The sequence below is a fragment of the Lemur catta genome, chromosome 5, assembly GCF_020740605.2.
Source record: "Lemur catta isolate mLemCat1 chromosome 5, mLemCat1.pri, whole genome shotgun sequence".
Lineage (NCBI taxonomy): Eukaryota > Metazoa > Chordata > Mammalia > Primates > Lemuridae > Lemur > Lemur catta.
The window spans coordinates 78,566,736-78,593,749 of NC_059132.1; the positions used below are offsets into that span (position 1 = coordinate 78,566,736).

General features: G+C 36.0%; 1 protein-coding gene across 2 annotated transcripts in view; it reads left to right on the top strand.

The window, feature by feature from the left end:
* The first annotated feature begins 10,916 nt into the window (after positions 1-10,916).
* GLRB (glycine receptor beta) overlaps positions 10,917-27,014 on the top strand; it is a 64,465-nt gene continuing 48,367 nt past the window's right edge. For both annotated transcript variants that reach the window (XM_045550680.1, XM_045550681.1), the window contains exons 1-2: positions 10,917-11,064; positions 12,755-12,905. In XM_045550680.1, the coding sequence (XP_045406636.1) occupies positions 12,784-12,905 (122 nt within the window). In that variant the 5' untranslated portion in view covers positions 10,917-11,064; positions 12,755-12,783. The remainder of the gene's footprint in view (positions 11,065-12,754; positions 12,906-27,014) is intronic.

Below are 27,014 nucleotides of genomic sequence, written 5' to 3' on the forward strand. Positions count from 1 at the left end.
AAAAGACTGAAGAAATTTTATATTTTGTTCTTTATAATTAAACAAGATCTTCACATTTGAATTAGCTAAAGTAAAGAAATATGCTTATATCTATGTATTAGAAGAGCTCTTCAATTATTATTTTGCATCTGGCCAGGCTAATGCCCTCAAGTCAATAATGCCCTATTTATTACAAAATAATATTATCCTGATAAATTGTGGAAAGGAAAAATCCTATTTCTTGAAATGTATTTTTTGTTTGCTTGTCAATGTTGAGATAATGAAATGCATTGCTTCAAAAACGATGGAAATAGTACTAAATTTACTGAGCTTTATTCACATATTAACAACCAGTTTCTTTGGACCTTCTAAAATTTTGGCCTACTTCCTCCTTTTTCCTGGCTTTTCTCCTCCTCTTGCAGATCAATTCCCATTTGGAGCTATGAATCTGTTAAAAGCAGATTTAAATGTTCATAATGAAATCAGTGAAACTGTAGCAAATGTCATCTATTGTACATTTTAAAAGGTATTCTTTCACTAGCCTCATAAAGCTTTTAGCTCTTCTGTCAGTAACACTGTACCTGGTTTGGCATCTGGTTGAGACATCCTGTCTTGGTTTTCGAATGGAAGCAATTAACTCAATCAATTGTACATATTTTCCTTGTGAATTAAGCTAACCAAAATGGATTGGAGATAACTGAAGAATTATTTCTGGAAATTCCTATATTTCTTTTGATAATGTGCCAAAACAAAAATTAAAAACTATAACTTTCTAAGGGGCATAGACTCAAGTCTCTTTTTGTTTTCCTAAATGTATATCATTGTATTCTACATTAGAAAAATGATAAATTTGTTGTTCACACATATGATTCATCTGAAAATTTCCCAAAATCCATGGACAGAGATTTATATTAAATAGACAGGAATTCTGATATTATTCTGTTATAGATTTCTTCTCGAATTAAGTAGATGAAATCTTCTTTGATACATTAATCTAGTAGAAAAGATTCCCTATGGTTGCTCCAGATTCCAAGCCCAAGATATAAATATCTCTCTCCATCCTCTTTAAATATTCCCCATATAAACCAGTTTATTGCATGCAAGTCAATTTGTAAACTTCTTTCTTGCAAATGTCTGCCTCTTATGTGGCTGGCATCAAGCATCTTGCAGCCCAGGGATCCCAGGTTGCAGTCACAGTAATAAATGCTGAAGTTCCTCTGAAAACACTGATTTGTGTTAGAGCAGCCATTTTTGCCAGTGCTATTTTTTTTAGGTACAACATTATTCAACAAATACCACTGAGATAATGCCAGTTATTAATTGAGGCTATAGATTGATTGGCACTTAAGTTTTACATAGAATCCCTTAATGGAGTGATTGCATTTTTAAAAATTTTCATAAATAACTCCTTAAACCAGTTGTGCAACTGTTTTAATAAAAATACCAAAAAGGAATTAATATAGCACAAAATTAAAATAACAATGATGGGTTATTTTAGAATCGCAATGTTACTTTGAAAGAGATTTACTCTCAGTGCAAATTCATTACATTGTTTGCCTAATCTATTTTAATGAAATTCTTTAATATCTGGAAACAATTCAAAATCAAAATATTCTTTTGCTATTCATACTTCCTAAAGGTAAATCTAGTCATGTTTTATCTCCTACTTAAAATTCTTCTTTGGCTTTCATAGTCTTCAGAACAAAGAAAAAAATAAACTCTAGCATGCTGTTCAATGTTCCTTGCTACCTGATCTTTCTTACCTCTCTGGCTTTATCTTTTCCCACTTTCCTACAATGTTCCAGCCATACTGTTGTTCGGAATAATAACTATTTGGCTCACATTCAGTTCAAATGTTCATATACATTGTGAACTTTTTGTTTAGAATAAAACATCCCTGCACCAAAAGGCTTTGATTCAGCTAATCCTTAATCATTTTGTAAGGTTCATCCCAGTCATCTCCTTCAAGAAGCCTTCATGCTTCCCCCAGAGTGGTCTACGTGTTCCCAGAATGCTCTGTGCTCACGTATATAAAAACTCTTACCACACTGTTTTATAAACATCTGTCTGTTTCCCCAACTTTGGATCATTTTAGGGTAGATTCCCTTTTTTACTAGTCTTTATATTACAGTTGCCTACCTACTGTTTAACCCAGAGCAGATACTCCAAAAATGTTTTTATTAAAAGTAAAATAAAAATGAGCTGTGTGGTATCCCTTCAGTCTCAATGAATGGTTTTTCTTACTTTTTTTCTTCTAGACACTGTTGTCTGACACATTGTCTTAGCACTCTATCATTTCCATCTTCATCAACTTTCAATAACCAGATGCTACATTTCATTAATTTGCAAAAGAATGTATAGGACACTGAGTTGAATTAATTGGAATGAATAAATAAAATAAATGGAACATAAAAACAAGCGATGAATCTTTATCCTAAATGCAATTAACTATTTTGGGATAGAAAGTTTTCATTTGGGACTATTAATTTTTGTGGGTTTTTTTGTGTTTTTTTTTTTTGAGACAGAGTCTCACTCTGTTGCCTGGGCTAGAGTGCCATGGCAACAGCCTAGCTCACAGCAACCTCACACTCCTGGGCTCAAGCAATCCTACTGCCTCAGCCTCCCGAGTAGCTGGGACTACAGGCATGCGCCACCATGCCCGGCTAATTTTTTCTATATATTTTTAGTTGTCCAGCTAAATTCTTTCTATTTTTAGTAGAGACGGGGTCTCGCTCTTGCTCAGGCTGGTCTTGAACTCCTGAGCTCAAACGATCCACCTGCCTTGGCCTCCCAGAGTGCTAGGATTACAGGTATGAGCCACCACACTCAGCCAACTGTATTTTATTAGTTAATATTATGGCAGCTCTTGCAAACTAATACAGAATTGAACTTGAGTAACATAATTTCCAATCCATAGGTATCCTAATTTTGCTGCTCTTATACGTAGTAAAGTCAATCATGTTAGGAGGGAGAAAGTACTAGTAAAAGGAGCAAGCATAAATGTAGACGTAAAGCTTCAGAATCAGAATACTTTTTACTCACTCCTTTATTTTTATTTTTATTTTTATTTTTTGAGACAGAGTCTGTCTCTGGCACCCTGGCTAGAGTGCAGTGGTATCATCATAGCTCACAGCAACCTCAAACTCCAGGGCTCAAGTGATCATCCTGCCTCAGCCTCCCAAGTAGCTGGCACTACAGGCATGCTCCACCAAGCCTGGCTAATTTTTCTATTTTTTGTAGAGACAGGGATCTCTCTCTTGCTCAGGCTGGTCTCAAACTCTTGGCCTCAAGCAATTCACTGCCTTGCCCTCCCAAAGTGCTAGGATTACAGGCATGAGCCATTGCGCCCAGTCACACTTCTTTATTTTTTAATTTTAGAATTAATTGTAGGTTACTTAGCTTGTCAGTTTATCCCTACCTGCTCAATTAAAGGTACATGAACCATCAGTTTTAAAAAATAAAGTAAGATGTAGAACAGTCATTTTTATTTCCTTTTCCTGGCTTTCTGGATTGTCCCTATGGGTAATAGAAATGAAATTAAACAACCCAGTCTCATTTTTGCTTTTAGCAAAAGCGACTTTAATTGATTTAATTTAAAAAATTAGTAAAATATGTCAATGTACAATACAATATTCTAGTGCTATATTTGTTATCCAGGATTATCAACTCTAGATATCCTCTATTCATAATTTTGATGAATCTTTCCTGGGTTACCTGCTTAGCCTCCTGTGTTTCAGCCTAGGGAAATATCTAATAAGTTCATTTAAAAAGTATTACTAAATTCCTATTACTTGCCAGGAACAGGGCTAAATGCAGAGGATACAATGTTGAGTAAGACAGGTGTAGTCTCTACTCTCACAGACCTTACATTTTAGTGGGGTCCCTCTTCCAAGGGCACTAATTGCATTCATGGTGGCCCAACCTCCTGACCTAATTACCACTCAAAGGCCCTACCTCCTAATACCATCATATTGGGGGTTGGATTTCAACGTATAAATTTTGAGGGAACACAAACATTCAGTACATTGCACTGGGTAAAACAATGTTGACAACTTACTTTATTTATAACATAACAAAAATTAATATGTGCAAATATTTTATAACTCTTAGAAAGAAGGTATGATAGACTATACATATATATGTGTGTGTGTATATGTATATACATGTATATATTTTTTTTGCTCTGTTACCTGTGCTAGAGTGCCATAGTGTCAGCCCAGTTCACGGCAACCTCAAACTCCTGGGCTTGAGTGATCCTTCTTCCTCAGCCTCCCAAGTAGCTGGGACTACAGGCATGCACAACCATGCCTAGCTAAGTTTTTCTATTCTTTTAGTAGAGACAGGGTCTTGCTTTTGCTTAGACTGGTCTCAAACTCCTGACCTCAAGTGATCCTCCCATCTCAGCCTCCCAGAGTGCTAGGATTATAAGGCATGAGCCACTGCTCCTGGCTGACAATATTTTTTATTGATTTCTTTTTTGCCATGGAGCATCCGTAGGGCTAATGGTGAATAGGGCATGCTTTAAAAAATGCTAACCTACAGAATTTTATCCAAATATTTTATTCTGGTCCCATTTTTTCTAACCCAACCTAATGCTTTATTAACTTTCTTCTTGGCATCTTCCCCAGCCAAGCCAGCCTCAGAATGTATTTTTACTTCTCTGCTCTCACTCTGTCTGCTGACACTATTACCCTAGAACAAAGGTTCTTCTCCTGCATCAGTACCCCATATAAATTCTATCGATAAACAAAGACTTTAAAAATTAGGTTAGAAAGATATAGTCTTAAAAATCTACAGCAAGCTTAAGTAGTTACTTAATGATGACATGTTGAAGACTTGCTTGGTGAGCCTAATTTTAAAACCCTAATAATTTGATAAATACCGTGGTTTACTTTCTATAGCTTATATTTAATATTTTAAGGACTATTGCCCATTTACTTGCTTATTCTAAAAAAATACTAAAGTAGAATGCTGGTTCTTATTCATTATATATCATGCCATATACATAAATTATAAATGGAGTTTACTGGTGTTGGTTAATATAAAACATTTCCTACAAAGACAGATTTAGAATTTATAATCTGCATGTTTGGAGCTTTTAGTTGATCTATCCTGATATTTGATTACCTAGGAGCATAAATTCTTTACATGGTCCTTAGATAATACTTCTGCAATATTAATTGTTTACTGTCCTAAGATCTTAAAAGAAGGAGATCACAAAAAAAGTGAAGATTGACATTGTTGATAAGTTTCTGAAGGGCAGATTGTTGGATTGCTTATTGAACCAAAAGTGCATATCTGCTTTAGACTTCAGAGGAAAAGGACAGTTGTCTTGAATAGTTGAGACTTGAAATCCTGCCTGGTGGAGGATTGCATGACCTCTTCTCAGATCTGCAGGAATGCTGATGGGCAGATTCAAAGCTTGTTAGAAGAGGCAACTATAACTTTGCTCAGACCTAATAAAAACTGCTTTTGGAAGAGATTATATTTGACTGGCAGCTTTGTGGACCTGAGTTACTAGTCATCTGCTCCTGCCATAATAACTGTCATCATTGCTTCAGAGGAATGTTTGACTTGGAGCAGTCCTGAATGAACTGACTGTCACATGCTAACCACAAAATAAGAAGAATAAATAATTTGCACAAACTGATCTGTGGTTGACAGTTTCTTAGTAATATCTATCAGGATGTAAAGAGTTTTGGCTAAAATGAGTGATTTTGATATTATTGATATTGGACCAGCCTTTATAACACTGCATAGTCAATAGGTTTATTTGTTTTTAAGGCACATTCTTGAAACAGTAATAATATCATGTCATTTACATGGAGGAGGGTGATAATATTTGCTTTTTGTTTTTTTGCTAAGAACATAGGACATATGTCTAATTTATCTAAAAGCTGTATCATAGTAGTGAATACTCTGACAGTGCATTAAAATCCTGATATCTATTTTAGGTCCATACACCACAAACCACAGATAGTTCCTCCCCATGGAGGTAGGCACCGATGGCAGATTGGTAGACATTGAGGTGGGCTATTTGATTGTTCTCAACTGTTTCCTCAATTAGATGAAACAGAATGCAATGCTCAAATTCATAAATAGGAAGAGCTTATTCATATTTCTTCTATCTTCTCATACCATCACAACTAATGTGGTGTTTTGATTGAATATTTTTATTATTTTGTATATCATGAGATGTTATTGAATATACAAGTTATAGTCACATGGAAAATATTTTAAGGGCCCAATTTCCAGAATCAGACATACTTAGGTACATTTCTCTCTCAGCCATTTACTAGCAAAGTGACTTTGGAAAAGTTACACAATGCCTATAGGTCTTCATCTATAAATTGCAACAAGAATAGTATTGACCCCATAAAGTTATTGTGGAGATAATAAATGTAAAGGAGTTTGCATAGTATCTGATAAACAGTATATTGTACCTTTAGTCAATAATGATAATCATTATTATTTTTGTTATTATTATGTTGAAAAGACAAAAAAAATTAAGTGAAAAATGAATCACATATTAGTTAATCTTTAAGGACAATCTGGGGTTAGAGGTAAGCCTGGATCTAGTACTAGGACAGCACCTTTGACTTCAATTTTATAATCTGCAGCCAAAATTCTCTACAAGCATGTCTATGTCTAAAAAATAAGCTGCCTCCACTCACCTATGTGCAATTGGAACCAGAGTCTTAATGTTATAACAGGACATTGAAGTTGAAATAATCCTCTCTCTTCCCCTTCCAACTCTATTACCCTGGATAAGTTAATTTCCCTTTCTGAGCCTCTGATTTCTAATCAAAAATGGGTATAAAAATAACTTGCAAATAAATCTTGAAGAGATTTCTTGCAATTAATAGGTAATCAATAAACGATGGCTATTATTGTTTAAAAGTTAGTTTAAAAATATGTAAGAAATTAAAGAATATTTTAAGAATAACATGCTATGTGAGGAAAACATGGAAGTTATCTGGGGTTATCATTTTATTCTAATATAGTTATCAACTATAATAAAGTTATAATAAAGTTATCAACTTTATTCTAATAAGGCTGGCTCCTCATCAATATCTCCTAATGTCAGTTTTACTTTCTTTTAAAGTTTATAAATAGTGCTTAACAGATGCTGAATAACTGACCCACTATTATCATTTCCCACTGTAATCTCTTTATTTCTAGTTATACTTTCATCATTTACTTTGAGAAATTTTTAAAGATGATGATTTGGGGGAAAACCAATCTAAATCAGCTGGTCATGCTTTTCTTGAAAATATCTGATTAACAAGTTTTGATGAAAAATCTCATGAATGACAATTACAATTTAGGTATCATTAAAGAATAAATATGACTCATATATGGAAGAAATAGGAAAGAAATAATTTATATAATCAAGACTTATGTTTTAACACTATTTAGGCAGTGGCAAGAGTGATAAGAACATTATGTCATATGAACAAATGATTTGGTGAGAATAGTCTCTCTCTTCCCAATGATTTCTTAATATAAGATATTTAGGGCCATATTTATGTTTTATGATCAAATAAAATAAAATTAATATTTTATAGGCCAGATGAAGATGAGTGCATAGGAAATAGAGTTCCTATTGATTGTTTTAATGTAGGCCCATAAAATATTTTCAGCATAGATCTAAAGAAAGGAATAAAAAAGCAAAAATAAATGTATAACAGGGTCTCATTAATCAAAAATTGATCATTCCATTAAGCAAATTAAAACAAACAAAAATGAGAGGGCTAATTATTTGTGGCCCTGCTTTCTGTACCAGATACTTAACATCAATTAACCTGTTCAGTTCTTAGAACAGACCTGCAAATTCTGTCTTGTCATTTTCATTTTGATGATAAGGAAACATGAAATTTGAAGTTAAGTAACTAAGCCAAGATTCACTCATTCATTCAACACTATTACAGGTGAGTGGGCAACATCTACAGACAAAAATCTCTGTCTTCAGTGAGCTAACATTTTAGCAAGCAAACTGAGGCAACAAACATGCAATAAGTATATTGTATAATATATCAAAAAGTAATAAGCACTACCAAAAGAAAACAAAAAGCAGGTAAAAGGGATCAGAAATCCTTGGATGGGGAGAGTTTGCATTTTTAAATGACATTCAATAAATTTCTGTGAAAGGGTGACATAAGAGGAAAAAATATTGATGATGTGAGGGAGTTAGAGATGTGGCTGTCTGGGGGAAGAGCAACTTTGACAGAGGGAGCAGCTGGAGCCCATAACCCAAGGTGAGTCCATGCCTGGCATGTTGGAGTACCAGCATAACAAGTGGGGGCTTGTAGACCACTGTAAGCACTGTGGTTTATAATCTGAGTGAAGTGCGGACTAATTGCTGGGTTTTGAGCTGAGGAATGACACCATTTGGCATATGACATGTTTTAAAGGGATCTCTCTGGCCGCTGAGTTGAGAATACTCAGGAGCAGGGAGAGTTACGGTAGAGGCAGGAAGAGCAGCCAAGATGCTACTGCACTAACCAGCGGAGAGAAGATGGCTGCAGTAGAAATGGTAGGCGGTAGCTGAATCCTGGGTAAAATTGAGAGCAAAGAGGATTTGCTCAGAGATTGGATGCGAGAAAAAGAGAGGAATTAAGAACAACTTCACGGTTTTTGGCCTGAGCAACCCAGAGGAGGAGGTTGTCATCTACTGAGATGGTGGCGGCTGAATATGGAGATTTAAGGGAGAGCAATAGTTCAATCCTAGACATGTTGGGTTTGACATGTTTATTAAATATGCAAGCTGAGCTGCTGAGAGGCATTTGGATATACAAGCGTATAGTTCCAGAGAGAGGTCTAGCCTGGAGAAGTAAAGTTGGGAGTTGTCAATGCGGTATTTAAAGCCAGGTGACTAGAAGAAATCACTGAGAGAGTGAATGTGGATAGAAAAAAATAGGGAAAAGTAGATAAACAGTTGACAGAATTGGGGAAAATAGATTATTTCATGCCATTATTTAGAAGCTTCCCTTTTCACAATATATTATAAAATGGCTATATAAATATAGGTAAGCAGATCATCTTCATAGAAAAATATTGAAAATTCTGAACTTGATCACTTTACAGGCCTAGATAAGGTGCTTTTTGGTTATCATCCTAAACTTTGGGCAAAACTCCAACAAACCCATCCAAATGGTTTGGCACACTTTCCTTATGAATAACCTAATTTTCCAATATAATATCCATAGACGGCATAGTTAGTGACAATACTAGCGGTGGTGAACAAGTCAATGGTAAGTATTTTCAGCATACAAGTCCTTCCAAGCGTGTACATTAGATTTGGTAAACAAAAGTTGTCTATTTTATTACAGGAATCTGAAGATCCTATTATTCCAAACTGTGAATAATGCCTTGATTACTTGAAAACTACTTTATGGTTTTCTTCAACTTCTAAACTCCCCTGGTTGCATGAAAACAACTCCTTTATCCTTCCTTACATGACCTATTCTCCAAAAGTTACATCTTAAGAAATGTTTTTCTTGGGGGCCAGGCGAGGCAGGGTCTTGCTTTGTTATCCAGGCTAAAATGCAATGATGCCATCATAGCTCACTACAGCCTCAAACTCCTGGACTCAAGCCATCCTCCTGCCTCAGCCTCCCTAGTAGTGGGGACTACAGGTGCACACCACCATGCCTGACTAATTTTCCTGATTTTCATAGAGACGGAATCTCGTTATGTTGATCAGGCTGGTCTCCAACTCATGGGCTCAAGCAATCCTCCCACCCCGGCCTCCCAGACTGCTAGGATTACCAGCATGAGCCAGGGCACCCAGCCAAAATTTATATTATCAATACAGTTCTTCTTTTATAAATGTTTAATATCCAAAGTCATAACTGGATTAGATTTAGGGGGGCTCCAAATAGTACAGCTGTTTTAGTAATGATCATTGTGTAATGTAAATAAAGTAATAATCAGTTATTTATAAGCACCACACAGCAGAAAATCTTATGAAGCTTATAGAATATGGTTAGATATAAGGAATGTTCTTCTCTCCTGTATGCTATGGGTTGAAAAATTTATTAGTGGATACTTCTGTAGGTCCACAATACAATGCTAACGGATGCTCACCTAAGACAGTGTTTTCTTAATCAAAGACCAATCAGGCATGTACGTTCCACAGGTAAAAAACTGTCTTTTTCAAGAGCTACATATTCAAATAGAAGGCCGAGACTATATCTAACTGAGATTTTCAAAAATCAGTGACTTTGAGAGTCTGGTAAATTCCTTTCAAGATTTGTAATCCTAAGTAAATCTCTTAGTATCTCTGAATTTCAGTTTCTTCATCTATAAAATGGGAAGGATGACATAAAAATTGCCCAGGAACGTGGGGACGACTAAATGAGACAATGCAAGTGAAAAGTGTTTTGAAAGTGTCAAGTTCTGTACAAATGTTAACTACGTAACAAATGTTAAAAATGGTATTTACCTGCATGACTATACCGTCTTAGTAATTCTGACCAATTTAAGCTTATTTAGAAAGGTCAGGCTTTTAGAAATTGGAAGTAAGATTCCAAGATTAAGCTAGATGCCAGGATCCTGGGCAAATGGTGACATCGCAGACACTGTATTTTGTCCACTTCGGCCCAAGAAGGTCATTTGTTGTTCTGTTGTTTTTTGTTCCTAGCGATCAAAAGCTGACCCAAAGCGATCCCAGCTCCTTGAAGGCTTTGTTTTTCCCTTTTGTACCAACACTATCACCCCAGTCCCTCCTCCCCATCCTTTTCAGCCCCCTCTAAACGGGGGACTACATTTCTTCAGCTCGGAAACCCCTCCTATGCCTGAAGGGGAAGGTGTCGTGACGTTGCTCCGTCGGGATACCCCTTCCCTCTCGCGTCCTCGGTCCCCAGCTCCCCGCGCGCGGTCCCCACTGCGGCCCCGATCGCGACGCGCCACGGCGCAGGCTCCGCGGCCCGAGCAGGCGCGTCAGCCGAGCTCGGCGGCGGCGCGGGCGGTGGGGACGCAGCTGCCCCCGCTCTGCGCCCGCCGCACCCCCAGCGGCCACCGCCACCTGGGCCCAGCGCGGCCACTGCCTCACCCGGCCGCTGCGGGCAGGGGCGACTCCCGGTAAGTGCCGGGGGCTCCACTTGGGAGGAGAGGACAGGGGGTGGGGCGGCGGCGGCGGTCTGGGGACTGGACTAGGTGACTCTGCGGAGACGGCGGGTCAAGCCTGGGCTGGCGGGGGCGACGGGAGCACTGCGGCGTGCGGCGGGAGGGGGCGCCCGGAGCGGAGCGGGGCGCGGGGCGCGGGGCGTGGGGCGCGTGGCCGCGGCGGCCGGGTCCCCGATGCGGCTGGAGGGATGCAGGGGGCCGGGGGGATGAGGGGACGCAAGACTGGCCGGGAAGGCTCCCTGCGTTGTGTTGTTTGTGAAGATCTTCCAGTCATTGCCGCTGTCCCTTTGAAAGGCTGGGGGTGAGGACGGAGCAGAGTGCTGAATTTCTCTCGCCCCCTTGCAGCCGTTAGCACGGCCCTCCCGTTTTCCTGGGCGAGGACGGGAAGGTGGGAGAAGCACCTGCTGCCCTGGGCAAAGGCATCTGGAAGCGGCTGTCGCTGTAGGATGGGGGCAGGGAGCGTCCGATGCTGTAAGTTGACAGAGGAGAGAGCCTTTCGGTGGCGGTGGTGGTCTGATAAGCCCCCTCTGTTGTCTTCAGGTTAAAGGACCCAGGGAGAATTCCCTCTGACTTGCTTTTAGTGTGAAAAAAAAAAAAAAAAAAGATAATATGGGGAAAAATCCTGGGCAAAAGGGACTTGAAAAATATGACATAGGAGAAGCAAATTTATAAGGGTGAAGATGGGAAATTAAGTTAGTGTTGAAGAATGTGAGAGGTCTTACTCTGCAGAAAACAATGAAAAAAAAACAAATTATGGTTTGGAAATGAAGGATGCAGAAGAGGTTTAAATAGTCCAGTGTTAGTAGATGCTTAAAGTTTTTTTTTTTTAATGCATCAGACTCTGACAAGAATAGAATTCTCATCTGAGCATGAGAAATGTTATTAAAATATGGCTAAGAAGATTACTGAAAGAGTATAACACACTTGCTGTTTTATTTCATATAGCATTACTTAGAATTTCTGGAATTATCTTTTTGATTATAAATGTCATCACATAAGAGGGAAAGCTAAAAAGTTAATTTAATATGCACCTTTTTGGGGTAAAACGTAGCTTGCAAATTTAATGTGTACAAATAAAATCATGATGAATTTAGAGTGTGGAACTCTTTGATGCTAATGTCTTCTTTTATTTGTCAGTTTTTTATTACTTGGAATTGTCTTTTTAAAATACTGTTGTTGTTTTTGAAAAAATATACATGCAAAATTCAAACAATATAGAAATTTTAAGAGAAAAAGTTCTTCAAATGTACTGGCCCAAGATAAGCATTTTAACACTGTGTTAAACATCCTTCTAGGCATCTCTCTAAACATGTTTTGATATACTGTGCAATTCAATATCAGTTTACAATTTTCTATAACTACAGAATCAGAAATTTTACATAGTAATCTATTATATCTCATGGGGTCTTGTTTTCTATGTGCAATTATTTAAACTGACTTTTAATGTTATGTAAAGACTTTACTAGTACTTATAAAAGACACTTTAAATATATAGTGAAGTGTAACCCTGTATGATTGAGCAATGAGGATCTGATGTACAAGTGTACTTGCCCTTTGGGTAGTAATGGTCATACTTCTTAAAGGGACAGTCATACAGTTATCATTTGCTTCATAAATGTAAATATTTTCCTGTTCTCTCTTGTAGATCGATCTTCTGAAATTTAACTTTTCAAGATGAAGTTTTTATTGGCGATTGCCTTTTTTATTTTAATTTCCTTGTGGGTTGAAGAAGCCTATGCTAAAGAGAAATCTTCAAAGAAAGGAAAGGGGAAAAAGAAGCAGTATCTATGCCCATCGTATGTCCTTCATGTCTTATATTCTTATATGGAGAAATGTTATTGCATTTTTTATAGAAGTAAGGTGGTTTATTAAAATAGGTATCAACAAAACTTTCATATTAGAAAATATACACATTTGTTTCATAGGTTGAAAATAACAGGGTGAAGAGAGGTTTAGAATGTGAGTTAAGTCCTAGTGTTCAAGGTAAAGTTTTATCAAATTGTGTTCATGCTGTGGGTTTATATAATTCTTATACATATGTACAGAAGTAGAAAAAAGTTTCTAGTATTTCTTATGTTAAATGTGCGACTTTAATCAGATATTGAGATTCTATGTTTTGAGTAAGTACCAGTTCAAAAGACTGATTTTTTAAAAATACCCCTAAAAGGTATATTCATGAAAAATCAGATGGTAAACTATGATATTAAGGTCTGTTTATTTTATACTGATGCATGGCAGAAGAAAATTCACATAATAGAATCAACTTTCTATTTCAGTATTTGTATGTAAATGAGTTATATTAGGAAATTAGGGTATCTCTCAAAAAGCATGTCATTAAATTTGACACTTGTAAAATCAAAATATATCTAAATACACCCTCCTAAAAGACAAAGTTTTGTGGTTTAGACTCTTTGTCTTGCATAGGAATGGTTACTATTTCTGGTGAATAAAAGCAAATAATATCCAATAGTTAGAGCAATTGAATAGTATATATGTAAATAACTTTCACGAAATGGAATGTGCTTTTAGGTAATAATGCAACATATGCAGTGATCTGCAATAAAAATTAATTTGCCATTACAGGTCATTTTTCAAGTAAGATTTCTTAAATGTTATATTGATCATAGGTAACATTTCATTCCAGCACCGTCGTTACTCAAATGCATATTGTTCTACTTTTATAGATGTTCTGTAAGAGATATTAAGGTACATTTTGGGAAGTATATTTCATGAAGAAAGGATATTAGAATCGGTATCTTATAATGGCTATTTATGTGACTATGAGTGACTAAAGGTCTGGAAACAGTATAATGATCCACACAGTCTAGTGTTAAATAAAGCTCCATATTAAAGGATAATGCCTGTTTTTCACCTTTAATAGTCTTGTTTATTCTAGTGCTACACAGTCTGATGTCAGGCCAGATTTCTGGGTATAGGACACAATGGTTCTGAATCATGCTTACGTGTTCTTCCTTGGTCATCTGCCCAGTTGAGTACCAATTGGGGACAGTGTGGGCAGGTCTGCGAATAACCGCAATCTACAACTATCGCTGCTCTTCACTGTTAACAGTTTTTGTGCCACAACCCGCACACTAGCATTTCAGAGAAGTGACATTGGCAAGCCTTACTCTTCCCAACTGAAAGGACACATTTTCATGTTTTAGAGATAATTTATGTATCTTAACCTTTTCTTTGATGAGCATTGACATATCGACATAAACAGTTATGTGTCTTGTAGTCATGGTGATTCTATGTGTGCAGTCAAGCCACCTTGGATCAGTCAGGTTTCTCTATATGAGGAACCTGATAGGGCTCTTGGTTTCTTCCCAACAGCCCTCCCTTCCTGCCCTACATCCAATGTTATAATCAAACTGTTATGAAGATGGCAACAGCAAGTCTTATAACTGCCATATATCTTACAAGAGTGTTTTAGAGGACATTCTCTTTTCAGAACTACAATCTTAAATTGCCTTGTATATAAACTGACTACATGTAGTGTCTGTAGTTATTCAAGACAGATTTTAAAACTTAAATTTGGTAGGTAAAGAGTGAAACAATAAAAGTTCTCTTTTGGCCAATATGGAAATCTTCAAGTGGAAGGCCCAACGTATCTGTTAAGCCCACATCACAATATTTTAGATATGTTGAATAATTAACTGAAATTTTAACTTTGAAATTTGTCATAGTTTTAAATTTTTTTATTTTTATAATTATGAGACTAGAAAGAGCTCTAATAACAGTCACAAGGGCAATGCTGACAGATATCTGGCTCATTAAAAAGAAGATGTACCTTGGAGACTTAGAGCTGAATATTTTTATTTGAATATTTTATTAAGAGTTCTGGCTTGATTATCACTGAGTTATGAACTTCAGAAGACTAGAATTGTCCCTGGCTATGATTGGATCCATTACATCAAATTTCTTCAGACATCCGGATTAAGAATCTCAGCTACAAGAATGGTCTGTGAAAGAATAGGCAAATTATTTGCATATTAGAGAATAATCCAGTTTTCTTATCTTGTGTAAATTGATTATGTATAAAACATTTTGATTAAGAGGAATATTTGAGATTACAAAACCCAGGAGTACAGACCACCATAATACTCTATAGTATGGTAAAATTTTCACACAAGTGATATTTTAATTTGTTTAAATTTTTGTTTTTTATCAGTAGCATTGGGAGGCAATGGGAGTGGATAGACATAAGCAGTTAATATGTAGCAATCAGGAGTGAAAGCTTCCCATTTTATTGTTATAACAACATTTCCCCCTCAAAGACTGTAATATAGGAAACATGTTTTAGAATGTGGGAGAAATAATGGACTTGGATTCCTTGATATTCTAGGCTATAATTTTGATGGTAAGCTTGAGTCATATCATAAACTTTTCCTGGCCTCTTTTCTGTTTCTATTTTTTAACCCACATTGTTTTGAGATGCCACAAAATCATAAATTAATGCTATTCTTTGTTATTTTTTGATGTGTAAGTAGAGCAGCAGTATCAGCTTGACAAATTTGCCTGGTAAATTTGCTTCCAAAAATTTCAGAAATTTAATGTGTATTGACAAGTAAGAAATAAACTTTAAATTAATAAAAATATGTTAGATAAGTCCTTAAACAGTTACATTTTTAAGCTTGACTTTGACATAGCCTTTAGTCTATTGGTCTTCCCTCTGATTTTCCATTCTGCCTGAGTGTTTTTGTCCAACTCCATGACTGTAACTACCACCTATTCACTGTTAACTCCTAAGTCTCTGTGTCTAACTCACACCTCTCTAAGGAGTGTCCCACCCTTACATCCAGCATTTCAACCTCACTGTCCCAACCTGACCTCAAACTCAACTCGAAATGGTCAAACCTGAATTCAGAACTCCTCTTCACCACTTTCTCAGCAAATGACATCACTGCCTCCTTTACCAGATTAAAATTCTGCGGATCACCCTAGATCTTCTCTTTCTATCTTAGCTTCTGAAATTCAGTAGTTACCAACACTTGTCAATTCAGAGTCCTTACCCTCTGTGCAATATGCCGTCCTTTTTGTCCCTGTGTGTACATTGCTTCACTTACTCCTCCCTGCCCTCTTTGTTGGACTCCTTCTGAGTCACCCTGCTTCTTGTCTTCCTCCATCGATTTGTATTCCACACTGGCCCTATAGTATATTCTCCAAATCTTAAATCTAGTCAGATCATTTCAATATTGAGAACTTTTTAGGATTCCAAAGCTTTCTGGATAAGGTTGCAATTGAACCTTGGCCCCACACACAAGGCTCTTGATGGAGTGGCCTCTGACACCTCGGCAATATCATCCCCATCCATCCCAGCCCCTGTCCCAACCCAGTCTACATGAGTCAGGTCTTCTACACACTTGCTCTTTCACATCTCTGCAAGTGTTCTTCCCTTTACCTAAAATGCCAATACTTTCCTTCTTCCTTGGTTAACCCCTGCTTCAGTGGTCTTGTCCAGATTCATGGCTCTAACTACCATTTATTCACTGTTTATTCATAAGTGTATGTCCAGCCCAGACCTCTCTGAAGAGCACCACACCCATACATCCAACATTTTAATCTGACTGTCCCCAAATGGCCTCACACTTAATTCAGACTCAAACCCTATTATGTCCTTTGGGAAACCTTCCTAATCCTGGCAGTCTAGTTTACATAACCATACTCTATGCCTCCACAGTTCCATAATTGCCTCTAATGTTTATAATACTGTATGTTAATCACCAACTATAATTGTCTGCCTTCCTCACTAGATTGTAAGCTCCTTGAGAGCAGGGTCTTATTTGACTAAATCAAATAGCACCTCACACAAAATATACATATAATAAAAATTTGTTTAAACAGTGAATAAAAACGTTGAGATCTTTGGCCATCTCTTATGAAGTCATTATATCTGGATTTTGTCAAGTTACTTGAAAATAAGTTATATGATCTCTATTGGACAATATTTAGAAATATGGTCTCAATATAAGGAAAACTGGGTGAGTTAACTAGATAATTAGTGGAACATCTTCATCCTGGATTATGTTTCCTCTTAAAATTTTGGTCTCGTCATATTCAACATTTTTTCAGTGAGCAAAATAAAACTATACAGAAGAAATACTCATCCAAACTGAGGATATGCAATATTGGGATGGGTAGTAAAGATGTACGACAGAATTAGGATCCAATATGGTTTTAGAGGGACAAAGTGATAGGCTAGGTCTAATAAGATGGAAAGTATAAATTGCACTTTGGTCCAGAAATAACTTGTGCAAGTATAGGTGGGGGAAAGCAGCTTGGCAGAGCACATTTTGAAAAAATATTGGATAATATCGTAATCATGATACAAATAAATACATACATACACATGCATATATAGTGTTTAAGAAGGATAGCAGTGTTTTTATTATACTAATCTTAAGTATGTTACTTAACAGAATTATTTAGAGCAAAGTTTACAGAGATTTCTTCACTGTGATAGTCAATATTTTTACAAGAGAGAAATAAGAATAGAAGTAATTAAAATCATGCCATAGAATTTGAAAGTTGTCCTCAAATTTTTGAAAAACTGTGATGTAGGTAAGAAAGTAGACATTGTTTCTTGGCACTGATAGTTAAAAGTGGGACTAATGAATAGAAACTTAGGGAGCAATACTTTTGGCTCCAAATAAAGAATAACTTTCTAATAGAGTTCTGTCTAGATATAATTGGGAAGGAAGCTACTGAAGCCTGAGTGCTTCCAGTTATGTGGGATAATTACTTGGCAGGCAGATTTTAAAGAAAGTTTGAGCGTTGGATAGGTGGTTAGACCAGGTGGCGATATTTAAGGGCATTTCAATTTGTAAGATTTTTAAGATTCTATGATTGTAATATATTGCATTTGATTATAGCCTTGTGATTATCCAATAGCAGAATGCCATAGACAGAATCATGTTTTTTAAAAGTGTGTCCTGATCCATTTATTTAAATATATCTGCCTTTATTTTTGGAGCATTGACTTGGAGAGCTCTACTATATAAAATATATTTAGGCCTTGTGTTAATAATAAAGATTTAAAAATCTTCGGTGGCAGAATTTCAAAAGATGAAAGGTTTATTGGAAAAGAATATGGATGATCTATAAAATGGATACTCTTGAAAATTGCCTATATTGTTATTACTATAACATATCTAGATAGAATTTGTTACTGATGTTTAGTTATGTATTTTCTTACGACTTATTGAACAATTCCACTTTAATGTCATGCTATTATTTTACAATCAATTAAATTAATGATCTTTCATTTCCAAATAATTTCCCAGGTTTTGAAATTGACATCTTCATTATTCCAGTTACTCAGGCATGAAACTTAAATGGAACCTGCTTTTCCCTTAAAATAATCTCCTTCGTCTGGCATGTTCAAGTTTTTCTTCATTGTACTTCCTCTTACCATCATTTTCAACATATTGGTTACAATATTTTCCTAATTATTCAGCCTGTTTTTTCTTTGATCATTATTATTCATCTGAATATACTGTTTCCATTTTCATCTTCTTATTCAGGAACCCATAATATCTCCCTATTACTTGATGAATCCAGTACATACATTTACCTTACTTTCCAAGGGCCTTCGTAATTTATATTCCAAACTACGTGAAACCACTCTCTCATTTGGGAAAGGCTGACCTGCCCTCCTTATTCCTAACCTTCTCTGGCCATTACTTATGCTTGGGTATGTTTACGCTTGGACATGCCAACTTCCTGCTTAATATATCCAGATTTCACTAGTTCTTCAGAGCTCATCTCAGATGTAACCTTGCTTTATAAATTCTTTAAATAATTAGAAGTTTTAGTTGAGAATATGATTAATGTGAATTAGTCGCAAGTTGTGGCTGTTTAATATTTTGAAGTCTTGGACATTGATAGAAATACAATTTTTAGCAAGAAAAAAGTGTTAATTTCATGGTAGGTATATCACCTGGAATGTTGTGTTAAAGTCTGGTTGCCATGGTTTATGAGAGAAATACATGGGCGTTTTCTCAGAGAATGATGATTGGTATTTGCATGAACGTGAAAGTCTGTCATGTGTTGTTTGATTAATTGTACTGTGACTTGTTTTCTTTGAGGAATAGAAGAGTTATCACCTGCTATTTGAGGTGTTGTCATATAAGATGAACTAGACTTTGTTTGTATGACTCCAAGCTATAGAACTAAGACCAGAGAAAGAAACACAAAGGAAGACAAGTTCAATTTAAAGGATACTGTAGAACTGCAGTCCCCAAACTCTTGGCTGTGAACCAGTACTAGTTGGTAGCCTGTTAGGAACCTGGCTGCACAGCAGGAGGTGAGCAGCAGGTGAGTGAGTGAAACTTCATCTGTATTTACAGCTGCTTCCCATCGCTGGCATCATCATATAAGCTCCACCTCCTGTCAGATCAGCCCTGGCATTAGACTCTCATGGGAGTGTGAACCCTACTGTAAAGTGTGCATAACCTAGGTTGCCTGCTCCTTATGAGAATCTAATGCCTAATGATCTCAGGTGGAACTGAGGCAAGGATGCTAGCACTGAGGAGTGGCTGCAAATAAAGATTATCATTAGCAGAGATATTTGACTGCACAATAAATGTAATGTACTTGAATCATCCCAAAACCATCCCCTCCCCACCCTGGTCTGCGGGGGAAACAAACAAACAAACACCTGGTCCATGAAACCGGTCCCTAGTGCCAAAAATGTTGGGGACCACTGCTATAGAACAATCCAAAGAGAAAATGGATTTCTTTGTTGCCAGAGTGATTGAACTTAGCTTGGGTAGGAAAAAAACCCAAATCAAACAATACTGGGAAGTTAAGAGTATTTAAAAGTTCTTTTCAGCCCTAAGATCTCAGGGGCCTAGAATTAAAGCTAATGTTAAACTCCCTCTCCTTGATCTCCTGCAATCCTCTTTGTCCATACTTGTATGTTTTATCACTTGATTAGATTGAATTCTTTATAAGATGATGCCTTTGATTTTCTAGTTGAAGTGTATATAGTGTTAATTATCTAACTAAATTGTAAATACTTGAGATGAGATGGTTATGTATACTTTTATCCTGACTACTTAAACATTTTTTTCATAAGAGCTCCATTTATGCATGCTAAATCAAAGGGAATTAAGTGAGTAAATGATTATATAGAAAAGTCATAAATTTAATCTTTTGATGGGTTAATGGATCACTGGGACCATGTTTAGAGGTAAAATATATGTTGTTTAAAATTCACTTTGTATGTCTACCAAATCATAATGGATAAGGCATTATAACAGAAAGAACACTGCTATATCTTAGGTAGCTCTTTGCTAATTGGCTATATGACTTTCAATAAGTCACTTAATCTATCTGGGTCTCAATTTTCTAATTTGTATAGTGAGAAATTTGATCAGTAGTCTCCTAATTTCTTTTGTTCTTCCTTCCTTCCTTCATTCATGGCAACCATATCTTTTATGATACAATAAATTTTTGTTTATGATTGCTTTTGCACCTTTATATTCAGGGTTAAGTTGATTTTAGATTTTTTTCAGTGTTTTTTTGTTTGTTTGTTTGTTTCCTAATTTTGAACCAGTCAAGCCTAACCCACAGAAAAAGAATACACAAAATTCTATTTCTTAGCCAAGTTAACTACAGAGGGGATTTAATTTCAGAGTTGACTTATTGAAATGTAGGTATTTTACTGAACTCCAAAGTAGAAGAATAATATATGCAGAAAGTGAATTGTCTGCATTCATAGCCTACCAAGTTTTCACAGATTAAGGAATTTGATTTACAGAAATGTGTTCTTTTTTATTCTTTTGGAGGTGAATAATTTCTATAATATGGTAAAGAATGGAGTATATTTGCAAAAGTGTTCTATATTCTCCTTGTGCTCCTCCCTAGAATAGGCATGCCACTGCTGTGCTGCAGAGAGCTGAGGACCCTTTATTAATGAGTTCCTTTACCATAGACATTTTGTGGAAATTTACACTTAGAATTTATGAAGAAAATTATTCAAATTTATGTACATACAAATAGCTCCTCTGAGAAATGATGTAAATATGAAATAATATTTCTAGAGCTCTGATTGTAATAACAGTAAAACACTTATTAAATCGCTAATAGACTGTGTTGGATAACTTGAAACATCTGAACTGATTAGTCCTCTTGCAAGAAAACAATAGTAGGAATTCATGATTATTCAGGGAAGTTCACTGCTCCTACTCTGATCTCTGAGAATAACCTCATAGAAAATGCCGATCTATTAATGAGTGGATATGTGGCATTCTCTAGGTCAGTGTTTTACCCTCAGTGACCTGACAGATAATCCAAACGTCTTACTGCAGCACTATTTAATATTACCTATACATTTTATTTTCATTTGCCTGGAGCATCTATAATATTTTTGGTTTAATTCTGCAAATGTAGATGTTTTCAATGATTCAGAATCTACGTTGATTTATTTTGTGTATTGATTGGCTGGGTCTTCATTGTGGTTTCACAATCCCTTTACTTACCCTCAGCAGTTCTATTTTTTTCTCTCTACACTGTTTCAGCCGTTTACCCTAACCCCTTTCAGTCTTAGCATAACAGTTTAACTTTTATTTTTAAAAAAAGAATAGAGGTCATTGGGCAGGAACTCCCTCAATAGAGTGTAACAGGTAGCACTCTAAAGTTATCTATAACATCATCTTTCCTTTTCTCCTTTGCTCTTGGCTTAGAAGAAAAGGAAAGTCTTGTCTTTGAGCCATGGATCCCATCTCCTCCACTCTGTTTTGAGATTTATCTCTTATCAGCTTACCTCTGCTCTCTCATGTTTTTAATTTTCTTCTCTTCTTTGGCACCTTTTTCAAAGGGTTGACAAACATACTGAAGGGTCTTTTCACTTGGAAAAATATATATACATGTAGTTTTTATATTCCTATTTCATTAACTTTGTTTTTGTCCTCTATCAATTGCTGTATTTCTTGAACTAATAGACTAAAATAGCCTGTACTTTCTGAGCTTTAATTCATTATTTCTTTTCTTCACTTCACTTGAATTTGCTTAAATTGTAATATAAAAGTCATGCATTATTGTTTTAACAAATGAAATAGTATGTATCATTTAATTGTTCTCCTATTAATATTGACTCCTGACACCCTCTACTTTTGATAAAGATATCTATTTTATTCCTATTAAACAAATCTAGTGATTTTCTTTAATGTATTTGTTATTACTCAATAAGGACCAATAACTTCTGCACCCTGAAATAATCCCCTATTTCACTGATCCCACCTTTGGCTTCTAGAACTTTACTCACTCCTGGCTCTCTTTTGCTGCCCCTCTGACTGCAGCTGATTAACCACCTTCACTGGGTATTCCTTTTTTGTCTGTTCTGAAATATTGGGTTTTATCCAGATATTCATCCTTGGTTCTTTTAGCTTCTTACTCATCCATTTTCTCCTGAGTAATTTCTATTCGTATCTGTAGTTACCTATATATCTTTATTTATCTCTATGTGTAACCTACACTTGGTATTTCTAAGTAATTATCTTCAATTTCCTACTGGACCTCAAAGTTGACAAATTTAACAGACTAAACTAGCACTACCATCTGTATTCCCAGCTCTACACACCAGCCTTTTATGAGAAATGTCAGAAACATCTTCAAATTTTTCATGCCCTTTCTTTTTCATCATCTCATCAATTACTCATCTTGTCGTGAATCTGTTATTGCAATGACTTACCTAAACTCCTGAATTCTATCGTGTCCTCTCCACTTTGTTCATACTCGACAGCAGTGGATCTCAAGCCGGTGTCAGGACCCCTTTACAACCAGGAACATTTTTAAGGACCACAAAGAACTTTAGCTTATGTGGGTAATATCTTTTGGTATTACCTTAGTACAAGTTGAAAAAAAATTAAAAGTATTAAATCACTTAAAATAACTGTTCCCATTAAATATTAATGTGAATAACTTATTTTTATTAAAGTTAATTACATTTTTAAGAACAAAACATTAATGAGAAGAGGGGCATTGTTTTACAGTGTTGCATATCAGTTTAATGGCTGGCTTAATGGAAGACAGAAGGATTCTCATATCTACTTCTGCATTGTTTGTTGTGATATATCGTTTTAGTTGAAGGGTATGAAGAATATGACCCCATTCAGACATATAATTAGAATAAGAGTATTTTCATAGCCTTGTCATAATTGTAAATATTCTTCTTTAATGTCATGCCAAAATTTAACAAATGCTAATTCCTTAAAAGATAGTTTCAGTGTGAAATATGAATTCAGATCATTGAACATTTTCTACTCTGTTACATTAAAATCCACTCATCTGTCTTGCACTTTGGATGGCTCTTTTGCCCAAATGTGATTTTATAACATCACACATTGGTCGTTTGGAAAATATTGATTTGCTGGGTTTTGCAAATCTTCCATATGTTGACACATTTCATTATACAACACCAAAAAAATCATGTCTATCTAATATCACTTCCAATCTCATTGTAAAGCCCACAAGTATTGGGAAGCTCTCAAACTCATGGTGGCTAATACTAAGTTTTCAAGGATTCCAGTTTTTGTTTGAAAGTTCACATTTTGTCATTGGCAACAAATACAGTAATTTTCCTCAAAGTAACAGGCTGTCTTCATTTACTTTTGAAAGAAATGTTCCTGAATATTCAAGTTTGAATTACCAGTGTATATCCAATCACCTATGTCTCTGCTTGTGGCCTGCCTTTTCTCTTATCAATTCCACTTGGCACTTCCAGCATCTTCTCATGTGTTCCTGACCAGCCAGATCTCTTTCTGAGCTTGTTCTGTTGTCTACTCTGTAACTTCTTCCTAGAATTTGCCCTGTCCCTTTCCCCTTAGCCTGTTACATCTCTCTTTATCCTTCTAGTTCCAGCTAAAAGTGGCCTGCTCTATGAACTGCCTGCAACTGAATCTATACCAAGTGAAATTGCTAAAGAAACAAAACTAATAGTGATAAATTTAAAGTGAAAGTAGTTGAATAAATACAGAAGAGAAAGGATTGGATTGAAATTCAGGAGAACTGGGTTCTAATTCATTCTATTACTCATTGTCTTGATCTTTAAAATAAAGGTATTAATGATATGATTTTATGGATTTCTCAGGATAATTGGGGGAAAAGTTTGCTCTGGAATTTTAACATGTAGAAACAGTGTTGTCTTAAGTTAGAAGATCTTGATTCTGTTTTAGAATAGATCACTTAATACATTTGTCACCTTGAGCAAGAGATCACTTTGCCTCTCCAGATCTCAATTTTCTAATCTGTAACATGGAAATAACAATCTCTACCTATTTTGCAGAGCTTCTATGACAATATTAATATAATTTGGAATTGTAGGTAAAAATATTTTTGAAACTGTAAACGTTTTACAAAGTGGATTGCCTATGTTTGTGATGTTAGAGTTTTTTAAAAGAGTTTAAAGGAGTTTTGCATATTTCATATTACTCTTGGTCTCATTCTTCTACTATTACTTAAGATAATTTTTAAAGGTAGAAAACCTATTCATGGTCAAAATATCTGAGTCAACCTATTACGCATAGCTTTCTTCATAAACTTAGAGTATTAGGGTCGAGGTGTATACACTTGTGGCATTATTTCTTTATGTGAGGCTGGGAGCCAGGAGACCATGTTGAATTCCCACAGTGAATCTGTATAAGCAGGCACCATCATTAACCCTTTGTATATGAAGAGTTTATGATGTGAAAAGTATTTATGGAGCTTTCTTAAGGCCATAAAGTTTGTCAGTCGTAGCCAGGTGGGTATTTGAGGTTAACTCTTTGTTCATACTGCACACAACAGAGTCCTTCCTGTTTATCTGGAGGATTGGAAAACTGTGATCACAAGAGGTAAAATGGTTTTCGTAAAGCCAATACCACTAGCTAGAGGAAGAACTGCCAGTTCAACTTAGGTCTTCTGATTCCTAGTCCAAGTTTTTTTTATTAATGTTCTTACCACTATTTTTACATTTATTTAGTTATTACCTTCACCAAGGGGAGCACACCTTTTATCCTGATTTTCACTTAGACTTTGTATATTTTTGTCATTTTCAAGTAGCATATTGAGTTTACTTATGGTCTTTTACATATATTTAAAGTCCATTAAAGTTTTTAGGTGCCAATAGGAAAACCAACCACTGCAGAACTTTAATAATTGCCAACTAGTTATGGAAAATTTGGTCACATAATTCCTCTCATCAAAGGCCTCTTATTACAACAAACAGGGAAGTGAAGGAAGAGACACATCTTGTACTTCATAAGACTTGGATAACAGTGGTCATAGAAGAGAGGAGGTGGTCAGTGTTAGCAGTCAGTGTAATCTTCCCCACCACAATGGTTAAAAGGCATTTGTATTCAACACTGTATGTGTTTTACAACAAAAACAGCCTTTTAGAACAACAACAACAAAAACCTTTCTAAATAACAGAATGTTACTTTCTGAGCACATAGTCTTACAATCTTTCTCTTCAACACACATGTGTGTTCCATCACATAAAAAAGTAGTCATTGGTTTAATTAATAGTATTCAATATAGATGTTAGCTACCAAGGGGAGTTTTGTAGATAAAAACTCGTTCCTGAGCTATTTGGTCATGAAATATGAAATGTTCGATTTCGAATCAAAATTGTTTATTATATCTCAAACAAGAAGCAGTACTCGATTAATCAAAGTATGTACCTAAACTATCCACACAGTTTTACCAGCTTAATGGTAGCTTGTTTATGTCAGCAGTGAAGAAGGCTGGAGAGTGAGTGGCAATGAAATCACAAAAGGCATTTTCTACAGCTTGTTGAGAATTGAATATTTTTCCTTGCGAGAAGTGGTCCAAAGCCTGGAAGAAATGGTAGTCAGTTGGTGCAAGGTCTGGTGAATACGGAGGATGAGAGAGTTTCTAAGTCCAGCTTCTGTAGTTTGAGCAGCATTGTTTGTGCCACAAGTGGTCGAGCATTGTCTTGCAAGAGGATTGGCCTGTCTCTGTTGACCAATTTCAGCTGCTTCGTTGCAAGCACCCTCATTATTTCATCTGACTGGTTGCAGTAGACATCTGCTGTAATCGATTGACCAGGTTTCATGAAGCCATAGTGGATAATACCAGTGCTGGACCACCAGAGACCTTTAGCTTTTTTTGACAAATATTTGGTTTTGGACTGTGTTTCAGCACTTCATCTTTATTCAACCATTGTGCTGAATGCTTGTGATTGTCAGAAAGAATCCATTTTTCATCACATGTAACAATACTCTGTAGAAATGGTTTGCCTTTATGTCGTGACAACAATGAAAGGCAAGTTTTGAGGTGATTTCTCTTCTAATGCTCATTTAATTCATGCTCTACCCATCTCTCCAGCTTCTTTGCCTTGCCCATTTGTTTCAAATGGTCCCATATTGTTGGAATAGTAACATCAAACCTTGCTGGTAATGCACACATAGGTTGAGATGGATCTGCTTCCACTAAAGCTTTCAGCTCATCATTCCCACTTTGGTCTCAGGTTGCCCATGTGGCTCATTTTCAAGATTAAAATCACCAGAATGGAACTTCTTAAACCATCGAGGTACTATGTGTTCATTAGCCACATCCTTCCCAAATGCTTCGTTGACATTTTGAGCTCTCTGCACTGCATTGGTTTCACGACAGAACTCATATTCGAAAATAAAATGAATTTTTGATTTACCCATGGTTTCACAAAAATTGCTGTAAAAAATTTGAAAGATAATCACAAGCCAAAACGTGCATTTGAAAGACTGAGAATGTAGCTTCACAATAAAAATAAAACATGAAGTGTCAAAGGGAAATATCAGAGATAGCAACTGTCAAAGTTAGTACTTGAGGAAATCGGACATTTCATACTTAATAATCTAATACTATTGTCAGGAAACAGCATATGATTTACTCCTTTTTCATACTGCCTGTATGCATATGTG